A 13,062-nucleotide genomic window follows, 5' to 3' on the forward strand; every position below is an offset into this window, starting at 1 on the left:
ATATTTTTACTGAAGAAAATCTAATGGCTAAAGGAAGAGGTTTTCCACTCTTTCCAGGAAAGAAATGCTATGTCCTCGGCAAGAGGTTGTTTTGGTATTCCCCCTTAGAGTCTGGGACAGTCACCCTCCCACGCTGGTGACTGCAGTAGATGGAGGTGGAGGAGGTGAAGTATCTTGTGTTTGTAAAGAGAAAACTGTCACGCTGCATCCCCATCAAGCTCACCCAGGGTCTCCCGTGGCCCCTCTGACCACCTGATTTTTCCAGCTGTGAAGAGCTCGCTACCCTTCAGGGCAGTGGTGAGTGGGAAGGGTTGTCATTTGAGTTGTCATTCAAATGTTTTCAGCATTTTCCTTTGAATGGTACAGTACCAAAGGGATTAGCAGAAGAGTCAGATTAAGATCACCCAACTCTTGCAGTGCATTACTAACAACAGTACCGTTAATAGCCACCGAAGCTCAAGCGCATACACGACTGTCAATTCCCCTGTCTTCTAGGTGGTCAACCACCAGCAATGTGCTTCTGGCCCCAAAACACTGAGTGCCTCATCCAGGAGGGTCCTGATGCAGAGGACAACTCACGTATTATGTCCTTAGTCGATCAAGATGTCACCGTGGTTCCTGCATCTCTCCAGTCACCCTCTAATGTCAACCAATCCAAGGACTTCATTCACTGCCTGCCACCTCACCTGTCCATGTACATCCTGGGTAAAGCTGCTCTGATTTTCCAAGGGTGGCTTCCCATAGGGTAATGAATGGTCTCTAGTGTGTCTAAGGGCTTGCCAATCTGTCCCTTTAATTCCTCAGGGCTTCTGGATCAAAAATCCCTCAATGCATGTGCTGCCGTGAGTAGATGCTGGGCTTTTCTGGCCAAAGAAGTCAAGAGGGAACGTATGTGTCAAAGCGTAGTACATGAGAAGATCCTGTATTTGCAGGTATGATGTCTGGGCTTCTGCCATCATCACGCACTTTAAAAAGAGAGTGTTTTTCTGTTACTGCCCAAGCCATTAGATGGAGGAGCCTTTACTGGAGGCCACCTCCCAACTCTGTTCTTTCTTCACAAGTAAACACAACAGAATAGCCTTTACTGACCTTTAAAGAGCCTGCGACTCTCTAAAAATGGATCGAAACATTCTTATAATCAAGAAAACAGTGTTCAGTCACAAATGCGAATACTGGACTTCCAGGAGCTAGTGGAAACTGGGCAGAGCTACAATGGCTCCCCGAGGCAGCTGGAACAATGAGCTTTATTTGCTCCACATAGGAAGACGGGAACGCTAGGTTTCTTTGTGAGAAGTCAGAGCTGGTGGTTGGGACACAGTAAAGCAGAACTTCTAGGAAAGGCTTGTCCTGGTTAGTACAGACCTGCCATAGACCAAGCTAAGTGTAAAGGTAAATCCCCAAAGAGACAAAGTTAGGGGTCTTTTCGTGCTTTGATTTGTGAAGAGAGCATGGAAATCTCAGCTCTGTGCTAGCATTCAAAGAAGGTGTAATGGAAGGTTTCACACATTAAAAATGAATTTTAGATATTGATAAAGATGTTTTGAGAGTCTCTCATCTCGGTGGGTTTGGATTCTGAATCAACTGAGTGCTCACCAAAGATGAGATGCACTTTGAAATTTTTTTTTTCCTGTTGAAATGGAAAAGTTTTGCAACTTATTAAAATCTTAAGACTAGAGTTTGGAAAAAAATAAAAAGCAATTATTTTTCACAAGAAGTTAAATCTTATACCAGCAAAGTGGTAAATGCAAGGCATATCTCAAACAATAACAGCAAGCCAGTGTGTGCAGCTCAGCTCTGCATGTATCTCCGGCATCCCATGGAGGTGTTGAAGCATCCACACATGAGCAGCATCCTTTGTGCATGTGGGCTCTGCAGTGACAGTGCTGTCTCTACTGGTTTATTCCAGGGCTTGTGCCCTAGAGGAGCGGTTTCAAACTATGCTAAAACAGTTGATGTGACAATTCCGCAGCTAAATGAAGAGGGAGATGTCATCGAAGTGAAAGGCCACAACTGGGGAAGTAAAATCAAGGTATGTTGGAAGCTGTTTGCCTTTCAGCATTTGGGGAGCAAGGAGGGCATGGTAGTCTTGGAAGACAGGACTGAATTTGGGTTTGCTTTGCTCTCCTGCTCCTGCTTCTGGCTTGCACCGTCGTGAGCAACTCGTAAGGACCAACGCTTGCTCAGCCCCTTCTTGCATGGGAAGGAGCCTGCATTCCTGAACTCCTGCCTTGACCTAATATGTCCTCCCAGTTGCATGAATAGCCTTGAGGCCAGAGGTGCTGGCGAGGCTGGGCAGCATCGTGAGGACATGGCCTTTTTCCCAAAGAATAAAGGGCGCAGCTGTCAGGTCTTCATTTTTGCCACGGAACGTGGCACGGGAACAACCCTTGTTTCTGCACTAACCGGGAAGTTCCTGCACTCTGGGTGTTTCTTACCAGCGCTTTGTCTCTGGTCTCATCACTATAGTGGGGACCAAGCTGATAAATTTAATACTATGGAATAATGCTGCATTCCTCCTCCCCAACTTATATTTCCTTATTTCTCTTTCCATCAGGAGGAGGAAGACCATCTACAGGCAGCCTATCATGATCTGCAAACGGACACGATTCAGTTGGAAGAGAGAAATGTCTTCTGTGGCTCCTACAACATTCGTGTCCTCACAGACCAGTGAGTAGACTGCCCAGCTGTGGGGCCAAACAGTGGCTTCCCAAAACCGTTCCTTGCAATCCTTCCGTGGGAATGTATGGCTGGAGAAAGGTCTCTCAGCATCAGTGTTAAGAAATCCTCAGTGTCAAATCCAGTTATTTATAAAGATACCAAGGTAAGTTATTTTTAAAGACATAAGGGTTAGTGACCCTTAGTGTATCACAAGGGATATGGGGCCAGGAGGAGCCCTCTCCCCTCTTTAGGCTTACCCTCCAGATGCAAACATGGCTATGCAGAACTAGGGACCTTGGTTGTGGTGCCTCGCAAAGGATTCACCCACTTAAGCGTACTGCCCATCAGGTTGCTCAGTGAGGACCATTAAGCACCAGTGAAATGCCTGGCAGAGTCTTAGACCTGTTGTGCCTTGTTAGCTGGCTAAAAGCTCATCTCAGTCATTGTTTCTTATCCAGATCAGACCAAAGCAGAATAATGCATTACAGTGGTGGAAACTTGGTAGCCATTGGCTCTGCAGACCGAAAAGTGAGGCTTCTTGGTATGTCGGGAATGAAAGAAGTGCCTCCTCTGCTTTCCGGCCATGCCGGGAGCATCAAAGCACTGTTCCTCAATGAGAAGAAAGGGTTCGTTCTCAGTGCAAGCTTTGATCTCAGCATCAGGTGAGAAGCACGGGGACTGTGCCCTGGGATACCGGACCCTTGGCAAATCTAGGAAAACTGAAACTAATCCTTCCACCCCAATCTTTAGGAAACCTCCTTCCTGCCATTTTCATTAGAGTAATGAAGGACAGTAGATAAGGAAACTCATTCCCTACTCGCATAGGACACTTCTGTTTCCCAGTTTCACCCAGTAGTGAATGATAAAATAGGAAGATAAGTGACGCACAGGTTTTCCTAAAGCATCTTAAAACACTCGCAGTGTTTTCTGCAGTGAGATTCTGCCTTGCTAAGGTCAGCATCGAGTTCAGGGAGGCTGGGTTTCTCCATGACGTTTTAGAAGGCTTGTTGTGCTAAGCAGGCTCAACACCCTGGTACCTGCTGTACAGCCGCTCCTTTCCAGGTACTGCACCCCAAAACAAGGGGTGGAGATGATCAGCTCTTACACCTTATTTATCAGTAAATCTCAAAAGTATCACGATGAGGGGTGAAAAGCTAAACAGCAGGTTGTCCGGCTCTGGTACGGCAATTGCACAACTTCATCAAAAGCAGCATTTAACAAAAAGGGAGTTTATACCAACTCAGGCTCTGTCCTCTCTGTTCTTCCCACTCCAAAAGGTCTGTTTGTTCAAGTGCAGGCTTGAGTCCTCTAGATAAAGTCAACAGAAATCATCTTGGCACCGATCAGTAAAGAAACAACCTTATCTGTAAAGGTCTATATTTTAAGGTTAATTGAAGGTAACCATGCCAAAGGTGAAATCTAGCCATGTGTTTCCAGGCAGTTTGGAGGTAGAAGAACAAAGCATATGGGTAAAAATTTAATAGTAAGCCTGACTTGACCATTCCAAATCCTCCGACACCTTAGTGGAATGACTCCTGGTTTTAACCTAGTGCGTATGGGAGAAGAGCTGGGCCCGTTAAGTAGGAAACAATAAGATGAATAAGCCATCAATTAAGTTAATCACTGTAGTCCCTTTTCCGTTGGTCCTTTGTAGATGCTGGAATATATACAGTGGTGCTTGTGTGAAAATCTTTAATGGTCACTGTAGGACAATCACCTGCTTGGATTTACACGAAGAGCAGTTTGTGTCAGGAGCCAGAGATGGGATGGTGAAAGGTGAGAGCCAAGACTAGCAGCTTCCCAGGCAAAGGCAAATAGTGGCGAGCGATGGGCAGAGTACTTGAGAGTTGTGATGAGTGTGACACAAGCAGCGTGTGAGTGTGAAAGTAAGTCTATAAATCGGAGGGTGAATTTTAGTGTCTCATGTTTTTGTTTCCAGAACAGCCTAAGCTGTGGACACATGCAAGGTCTCTGTGTCATTGAATAAATTCACATTATTTCTGCTTTTAATTCAGTTTTAATGGCTTTGTGGCTATGGGGCTGGACCAACTCTTGGGAAAGTGGTATCAACTTTCACCTTTGCCGGAGGTTTCCTTATTGTTAACTTATAGAATAAGGATGAAAAGGATGTGCTATTTTCTGGTCTTTGCATTTAAAATTTCTGCCATGCAATTATACTTTTTAAGTCGACACTTGGCTACACGCAGAGCTGCAGGTACAAGGTACTACTGTAATTCCAATAGTATCTTTGAATTCACGTTGTACTCAGCAAAACTTACCATTGGGGCATATGTATTTTTAATATTTCTCTCTTTTGCCCCTAATAGTGTGGAACCTGGAGAGTGGGAAATGTCTCAAGACTCTGAAGCACAACAGTGCCGTGTGGGTAGTTAAAATGGATGGCACCCGTGTTGTCAGTGGGTGTGAGCGAGGGCTGGTGAAAGTCTGGTGTGCTGATACAGGCACTCTGATCAAAGTAAGTTTCTTCTTAGGTGAATAATTTTGTGCTAAATGTTCAAAAATCTTCTGTGCTAGTTTATCATAGCTTTTTGTTTCTGCCAAAGACTTTCTAAAAAAAAAAAAATCCCCCAAAACAAAACCAAAAGCAGTCTAAACTGATAAAAGAAACTGCAGAATTATTCGTAAGCAAATAATATAAAAACTGATTTGCAAACAACTGTCAATTTTAACCCAGGGTTTGATTTGCCTTGCTTAACTCCCATCATTACTTGTTCTCTGTACATACATCCATCTCTGCTCCTGTAGAAACATTCAGAACCTGGGAAGATGGTGGAAGGGCTTGACTGTCAGCTCTTGGGGTTGGAGGTATCATCTGTTAGCCCAAAATATGAAACTTGCTCTCAGAACTGGTAACAGTTTATAAAGCTGAAGCAGCTGGATAGCTGCTCTGCAATTTAAAGATTGAGGCCAGAGTCTGCTAATTACCTTAGCAGGCATCCAGAACTACTATTTGTCCACATCTGAGAGGAGTGAAGCTCTTTCTACCTGTGGGGAAGAGAGTTGCAAATTGAGATGCATCTCGGATGCAAGATATTCCAGCTCCAGCTGGGCTAAGTTTGCAATTGCCCCTTCCACTATAGTCAGGGCAGGCCACTCTCTTCTCTCCTGGGTGAACATTCAATAGATGATAAAGGTCTTGGTGTGGTAACATCTATTTAGCACATGTAATAAAGATGGAAAATGGATGTTAATTCCATGCCAGTAGCTCGTCAGCAGCAAGCCCAGAATATTTCTTATAAGAGATTATAATAACTAACACAGTTATCCATAGGGTGTATTGGTATATTATAATAACACCTGATAAAACTACAATCTAGTATATGAGGCTGGTATTGTGAATGCCATGAGATATCTTGGCATATTTACATCCAGATTGCTGACAGTGTTGCACCTATTTCTTTTACTTTGCAGACACTAGAGGGGCACCAAGGCCCAGTTAAGTGCTTGTCTTTCGATCAGTGGCACCTCGTCACAGGAAGCACAGATGGATACGCCCTGGGATGGAGCATGTTGGGAAACCTCAAGAGATGCCTAATAGCTTTCCGCCACCCTAAGTAGGAATCGGATGTGTTTCAAGTTGTATTCAACAGTCCACTAAATCTGTAAAGAAAATGTCTCCCTTATAGGAACACAAAATGCTTTAATTATCAGTCTTAGGATTGGAAATATCCCCACTTTCAACAATCTTCATCTTTAAAAGTGTCAGGCACTACATGGTTGCAACCACTGTTTGTCAGTTAAGAACTATAAGAACCTAAAATGCAAATAGGCAACCACTTGTTCACAAACGGGGATGACTTAAGACTGACAGTGCATAGTCCAATATTTCAAGGATCCCAACCTGTATGCAAGAGGGTATCATGCTACCTAGTCAAGAAAAGATACCGTCTACGTCAGAGGTGGCTGAGTTACATGCTGAACCCTACCAACTGTATATTATGTTATTTTCTAATACTTTAATTGCTTATTAGAACTGTGAAAACTGTAGCATCATACTGTTTTCCTCTACTTTCTTAGACATAAAAATGAAATTTAAAACGCAGCAGGTGGCCATAACCACACTGGTTTCTCTGAGGATGCACTGCATTGGTTTGTTTGGACAGGGAGTGATGATGGACTTCACTACTAGGCCTTTTAAAGATCTCAGTGAGCTGCTTTGTTTAGCCTGCTGACGGAGGCAGACCCTTGCATCTCCTCCAAGACAAAAGAGGTAGTTGATCATGTCTCCCTGTGAAAGCATGATGAATGTACCGATGCTGACATGTCGTGTTTTCAGGGAAGTTCTGTCTCTGGAGTTCCTCTATCTCAGAGTCATCAGCGGCTGTGCTGACGGGAAGATTCGTATATTTAACTACCTGACTGGAAGCTGCCTGAAAGTGCTGATGGCCAACAGCAGAGGGGACCCCATATCTTCTTTCTGTGTTGCAGAAAACAGGTTGGTGACAACAGCTGCAATTAGCCTCTGAACCAAATTACAGAATCAGAATCACAGAACTGTATAGGTTGGAAAAGACCTTTAAGATCATCGAGTCCAACCATAAGCCTAACACTACCAAGGCCACCACTACACCATGTCCCTAAGCACCTCATCCAAACGTCTTTTAAACACTTCCAGGGATGGCGACTCAACCACTTCCCCGGGCAGCCTGTTCCAATGCTTGATAACCCTTTCAGTGAAGTAAAATTTCCTAATATCCAGTCTAAACCTCCCCTGGCACAACTTGAGGCCATTTCCTCAAATTAGGTAGCTTACATTGTAATTTAAACAATTGTGTATTTTTCCTTTTACTGTCCTTCTCATGAATAAGTTTTAAAGGGCTCGACTGCTTCAATAACTTGTTTTTGTTAACAATGGCTGAAAACAGATTTGCTTAGTTCATTCAGCAATCTAAAATTCCCTGTTTCTATACAACTTAAGATATAGACCCAACTGAAAAGCTGCGTTCAGAACCCAAATTTCTTACGAGGCTGGAGAATCAAGCCAAGGCCTGACAAAGCCTTTACCTGCTCCCCGCCCTACTGTCTCTTTATAAAAGCCAAGCCTGGAGAATCCTTCCAGGTTTCTTCACTTCTGCACCCCTAAACAAAAGGTAGTTCCCAGCTTCTGTGTAAGCAATAGCTAAAACACTGGTGTGTTATCAATGCTGCTTTGGTCGCAACTCTAGAACGTAGCAATATATGGGCTGCTATGACAAAAACTAACTCCATCCCAACCAGACCCAGTACCCCTTCCAATTTAGGTTTAAATATCCCTCATAATATGGTATCTTCGGTTTCATTTGACATTGCACTGATCTCGCTCAGTCCACTGTTGGCAATTTTCATCCTCATTATTTAAAAAAAATAATTTTGCCATAGAGCTGAATGAAAAGAGCCCCAGAGAGCTCACACAGAGTATGAGTTAAAATGTACAGCACCTCATGGATGGGACTAATTGCTAGTGCTTCCTTAAACACGTGATGGTTATCTCGGCTCTGTTCAAGCTCCCTTGGGTTTTGTATGGCACAGAAGCAAATGGGCCCCTTAGGTAGTAACTGCTGTGTTAATGATATCTGTGGTCCTAACAGCTTTTCCTTTCCTTCTCCAGGATGGTGATCAATTCACCAACTAGTCTGCTGATGTTCCAGTTTGAGGATGTCAGGTGGGACTATACCTTAGATGCTGACCGAGAGATGGTGGGGAAGAAAAAACAGCACAACGGGACTTCAAGCGGAACACCGCTTCACCTTCAGCGAACAAAACCCCACGACCTCAGCCAGATGCATCGACTTGCTCTGGAGACACAAGATGCTGACCAGCTCATGCTGTCTTGCTGGATCCACTGCCGGTCACCAAAAGACTGCGGAGCGTCTCAAAGTACTACATACAACCTCTGCAATACTCCAGCGTCACTTTCTAAAATGAGTTGGAAATAGTTTCAAGTACCCACTGCCTTCATCTGAATCAATACACAGACTCTCCTCTTTTTTAAAGTGCGGTCTGGGAGATGTGCTGTTGCATCGCAATAGTTCTGCCATTTCCAGGCTTTTGTAAAACCTTTGTACCTTTTTCGAAAGGTTTGGTATAAATTCAACATGTTCGTCAAGCAGGCACTGTCACTTTCTAACAGAGTAGTAGAGAAATCAGTAGTAGTATTCATATTCTTACAGCTGGCATGCACGGAAACAGGCTGCTGATTCAGTGCTTGAATTATTTATTAGAAAATACTCTAGAAAGTCACACGACACCTGCATTCAGGATCTGCCATCACAGGGAAATGCAATTGCACATAAGCAGGCATGTTTTAAATTGTAACATTGTGATGTTATTTTTTTAAATAAGCAGTTATTTAATACAGTATGTATCACAAATCTTCCAGCTCTACAATCCAGCTGTATATTGCAGATAAACTCATGGGCTAAGAAAGTTTTCATGCTTTTAAGGCCATCAGATGCTAACTTCCTTGATGCAGCTCTACTTGGTAAAAGATCTACAGTTTGTAGAAACAGGGAGTGCAATATATTTTAATTTAGTGGCAAAAAAAGTATGGGTTGTGTACACATACTTAATATTTAAAAAATCAACATTTGCTGTCATCTTCGAATTCTGTGTGGTTTTCTGCTAATCAAATATCTTTGGATTATTTCTAATACCTAGACCTTTAGAAGCTGTGATAAGAGGCAAAACAGTAACCAAAGACTTGAAATCCTATCAGTTATGAAGATTTTATTTAATAAAAAAAAAGTTTAACACCAGCAAAGTTGAGAGATGACTTTTTCTTCTGTTTTCTAGCTCTCTGCTATGAACCGATGAAATCAGCAGCTTGCCAGAAACAGCAGCATTTTCTCAAGATTGAAAAGACTTTCCGTATTCAGGCAGAGCAGCAGAAAAAGCTTTTCATTCCTGGCCGCAAACAACCCCTTGCCTTTGCCTCAGAAAAGCCAGCGAGAGCACATTCTGCAAGAATCCTAGCAGATACTGGTAAGGACTCTTCGCAGCTAGGTAGGACAGTAATTCTTCAAACAAGTACACCTAAGGTGACTGAATGGATTAAAAGGTAAGGATCTCTAGAAGCCAGGCCCATTCTGGATGAAAGGTTTGCTATGGTAAAACAGATCCCTTGCAGAGCCTGTGATGGCTACCAAAGCTGCTTTAGATCAATCAAATAAATCGGACAAGTGATCAGCTCTAGCTATAAAGCCTAGTTCTCTGGTATCTAGAGGTTTTTTTACTGCATCCTTATTCTATTTTTTGATTAACAGGTGTAGGAGAATTGTGCACAAAATTTATTCAAGTAGTTGGTATTTAATCAACAGCAGTTACTCAGAAAATTGTTTAAAAAAATTGTCTCAGCCAGCAACGACGTGGCAACCTGAAACTTGAAAATGAGATAGTACCAAGACCACAAAGATGGTCTGTGGCCATATGGCATTTGTCTCAAGTTAATTTTTCTCAGGTTTTATATTCAGAATCTGTTGGGATCTTAAACTTTAAGGCATACTCTGAAATTTTACTTCCGAAGAGCTGTACCAATCGAAAGTCTCTAACCCCAAACTCCTGGTGTTTGTAACTAAGATGCAGGGTCATATGTACATGCAGATCAAACAGTTCTAAATTCTGTGAATGAGGAACAAGCAGTAATTTTCATTAATTTGTTTTGCTGTATTCTGCCTTTCTGCACTGTAACTTGATGTTCTTTGAAATACATTTCCAGAGGTTAGAAGTTTCAGTTAATCAGTCTGGAAAAACAGAATTGTATTGCAAAGCAATGATACGTGAACGGCATGGCGTTGCAAAGCAAAGTGACAAATGAATCCCATGGCAAGGCCACGGGACCAAGCGTCTTACGCAGTCTGTGTCATAATCCCCATCTAGTTCTTAGTCAAGGGCATAATCACGCAATCCATCTTGACGTCTGTCATACAGCACAGGTCACTCCCTACAGCCCTTGAGGCAGCAAAGCTAGGCCATGAAGCATGTCTTGTGATTTCCAATTCAAATGCAGCTCTGAGTAGTAATGGTTCAAAGTTGTTCTTGGGTGTTGGCTACTTCCAAGATTTCTACCAGGAACTGACTTGTCTTGAAGCCTTTTCCCAAAGCACAAACTGTAGGACAAGAAAGGGGTGCATGGGAAGAGGTGGTGGGGAACCTAATTCCTTTTAGAAACCATGGTTACAAACAAGGCGGATACCAAGCCATCCACACACAAATACAATGTATGTTACAAATCTGACTTTAGTTTGACCTGTACGGGCTCTGGCAAGGAACACTTCTCAGTCATCCCAGACAGTTACCTAAGGATGAGCAAACTGAAATGGGCACCATTGGCTTGTAGCTTCCTACGCTGCCTGTTCCATAGATAAGCTTGGACTGTCCGTATGCCTGTCAATCCAGCACCCATCCTTGGTCTTCCTCAGGGTACCACCCTGCCAACAATGATCACAAAAACCGTCCTTGTCTTCAACTGTGTTTTATTTTTGGAAACAGGTAGCAAATCTGAGCATGGCCCTTCTCTCTATGCACCTGCACATCCTGATAGGGCAGAAGACACTTTGCAGCATGAAAAGAGAAGAGGTCCAGGTTGTCCAATGTCCCCTGACAAGTTCCTCTTAACTGTCAGCGTGCTGCAGAATGCCTGCAAGGCAGCCCCAGTCAGCTCCAGAATTAAACACACCGCGAAAGTTGGGGAACATCAGCAACACCACCCTGAAAAGGTACAAATATACAAAACCCCTCTGCAGCACAAAAAGGATCGGGCAGTCCAGCTCCAACGTGTGAGATTGCACAGTGATTCTCTGACTATGAAAAGAATTTCTATACCCTTTGAAACCAAAATGCTGCAGCTCAAGCTGAAAAACTCTTTGCACGGACCCACTGTGAATTCCTCCATCCCTGCTCCCTCCGTTGTACGTCCCAAGAGTTGTTGTGGTTGGCTGCGAGAAAAGAAAGCTCACAGTGGTCACGGTAAAGCTCTTCCTCTCACCGAAGATGGGGTTCAGCTTATCGATCCCTTTACGGCTTCTTGTGAACTGATCAAATCAACACGTGTGATGATTGCACAAATGAAAAACGAAGCCGTTTCCAGGAGAAAAAAGCCTTTTTGTCCGTACGCTGTAGACCCTTCCTGCAGTGACAGTGGGTTCACTCTTCTGACAGGAAAACAGAAGGAGGTGTATGAGGCAGCTACCGTAGCTCAGTATCAGGCACACCAGAGAAAGCTCACAGAAGATGAGCAGAGAGCATGCAAGAAGGCCTGGTTAAGGAAAATTAAAGGCCTACCCGTAGACTCTTTTACTGGGGAGGGGAAAATAGCTGCTCCTGAACTTGGGCTTAATACATTTATCTGAGGTAATCCCTCAGTCCAACAACCAACCGGTATCTGAGGATTCTGGTGTCCAGCAGAGTCTGCCACATCAAGATCCCTGTGGTTTCTAAGTATAAAAGACATCTCCACTGTAAGTTGTTTTTTTTTTTTTTTAAGAGATATTGTTGGTATATTCAGCTATTTCTCAAGACAGTGAATGCACTGAGTACTCTCTGGGATTTATCTTGCTAGACCTGCTGTTACTACAGACACAGCACTGCTTGACACTAATATAGCTCAACATATGGCTCAACTGTGTGTGAATAATAATAAAAAAATCTTTATTAGAGTTTATGTGGATTGATTAGAGTTTATAAACTGAAGAAGTGTGGACTGAAAAGTGGCTGAGCAGCTGAGCCCAGAGGGTGGTGATCGGTTGCATAAAGTCTAGTTAGAGGCCCGTAACTAGCAGTGTAGCCCACGGGTCAATACTGGGTCTGATTTTATTTAACATCTTAATTAATTAATGACGTGGATGATGGGCACAACCTTCAGCAAGTTGGCAGGTGACACCAAACTGGGAGGAGTGGCTGATGTACCAGAAGATCGTGCTGCCATCCAGAGGGACCTGGACAGGCTGGAGAAATGGGCTGAGAGAGACCTCGTGAAGTTCAGCAAGGGGAAGCGCCAAGTCCTGCCCCTGGGGAGGAGCAGCCCCAGGCACCAGGACATGCTGGGGCCACCCAGCTGGAAAGCAGCTTAAAATTTAATTTGTATTAAATAAAAAATAAAGGTAGTGGTTTCTATTTCTCTGGTTTTGTGGATAAAATGCCTAAATGTGCTCGATTTCCACTAATGCTCAGGACTTAAACTGGCTTGAGTTGGGAAGACAAGAACCTCTCTACTTGTCCAACTTTGAGTATCTGGGCCAGCGTACCAGAAATCTCTCTGTTATTCTCTTGCTTTAGAGGCTTGAGGCAGGACACTCCTGCCCACGGTCACGTCAAGTGTCCTTTCAGCAGCAGTTCTGGTTTGAGACATGTCTGTGAAACTCTCCATACAGTGGGGTGGTGATTAATTTTGGTTTGTTTACTTTAATG

General features: G+C 43.5%; 1 protein-coding gene across 1 annotated transcript; it reads left to right on the forward strand.

The window, feature by feature from the left end:
- The first annotated feature begins 561 nt into the window (after nt 1-561).
- FBXW10B (F-box and WD repeat domain containing 10B) lies at nt 562-12,005 on the forward strand. The gene is given in 13 exon segments (XM_075519189.1): nt 562-595; nt 598-705; nt 805-932; nt 1,907-2,023; nt 2,534-2,667; nt 3,117-3,320; nt 4,313-4,434; nt 4,986-5,134; nt 6,091-6,233; nt 6,956-7,114; nt 8,267-8,464; nt 9,449-9,639; nt 11,146-12,005. Coding segments are annotated over 13 exon segments (2,547 nt in total).
- The last annotated feature ends 1,057 nt before the right edge of the window (nt 12,006-13,062 follow it).

The sequence above is a fragment of the Mycteria americana genome, chromosome 16 (assembly GCF_035582795.1).
Source record: "Mycteria americana isolate JAX WOST 10 ecotype Jacksonville Zoo and Gardens chromosome 16, USCA_MyAme_1.0, whole genome shotgun sequence".
Lineage (NCBI taxonomy): Eukaryota > Metazoa > Chordata > Aves > Ciconiiformes > Ciconiidae > Mycteria > Mycteria americana.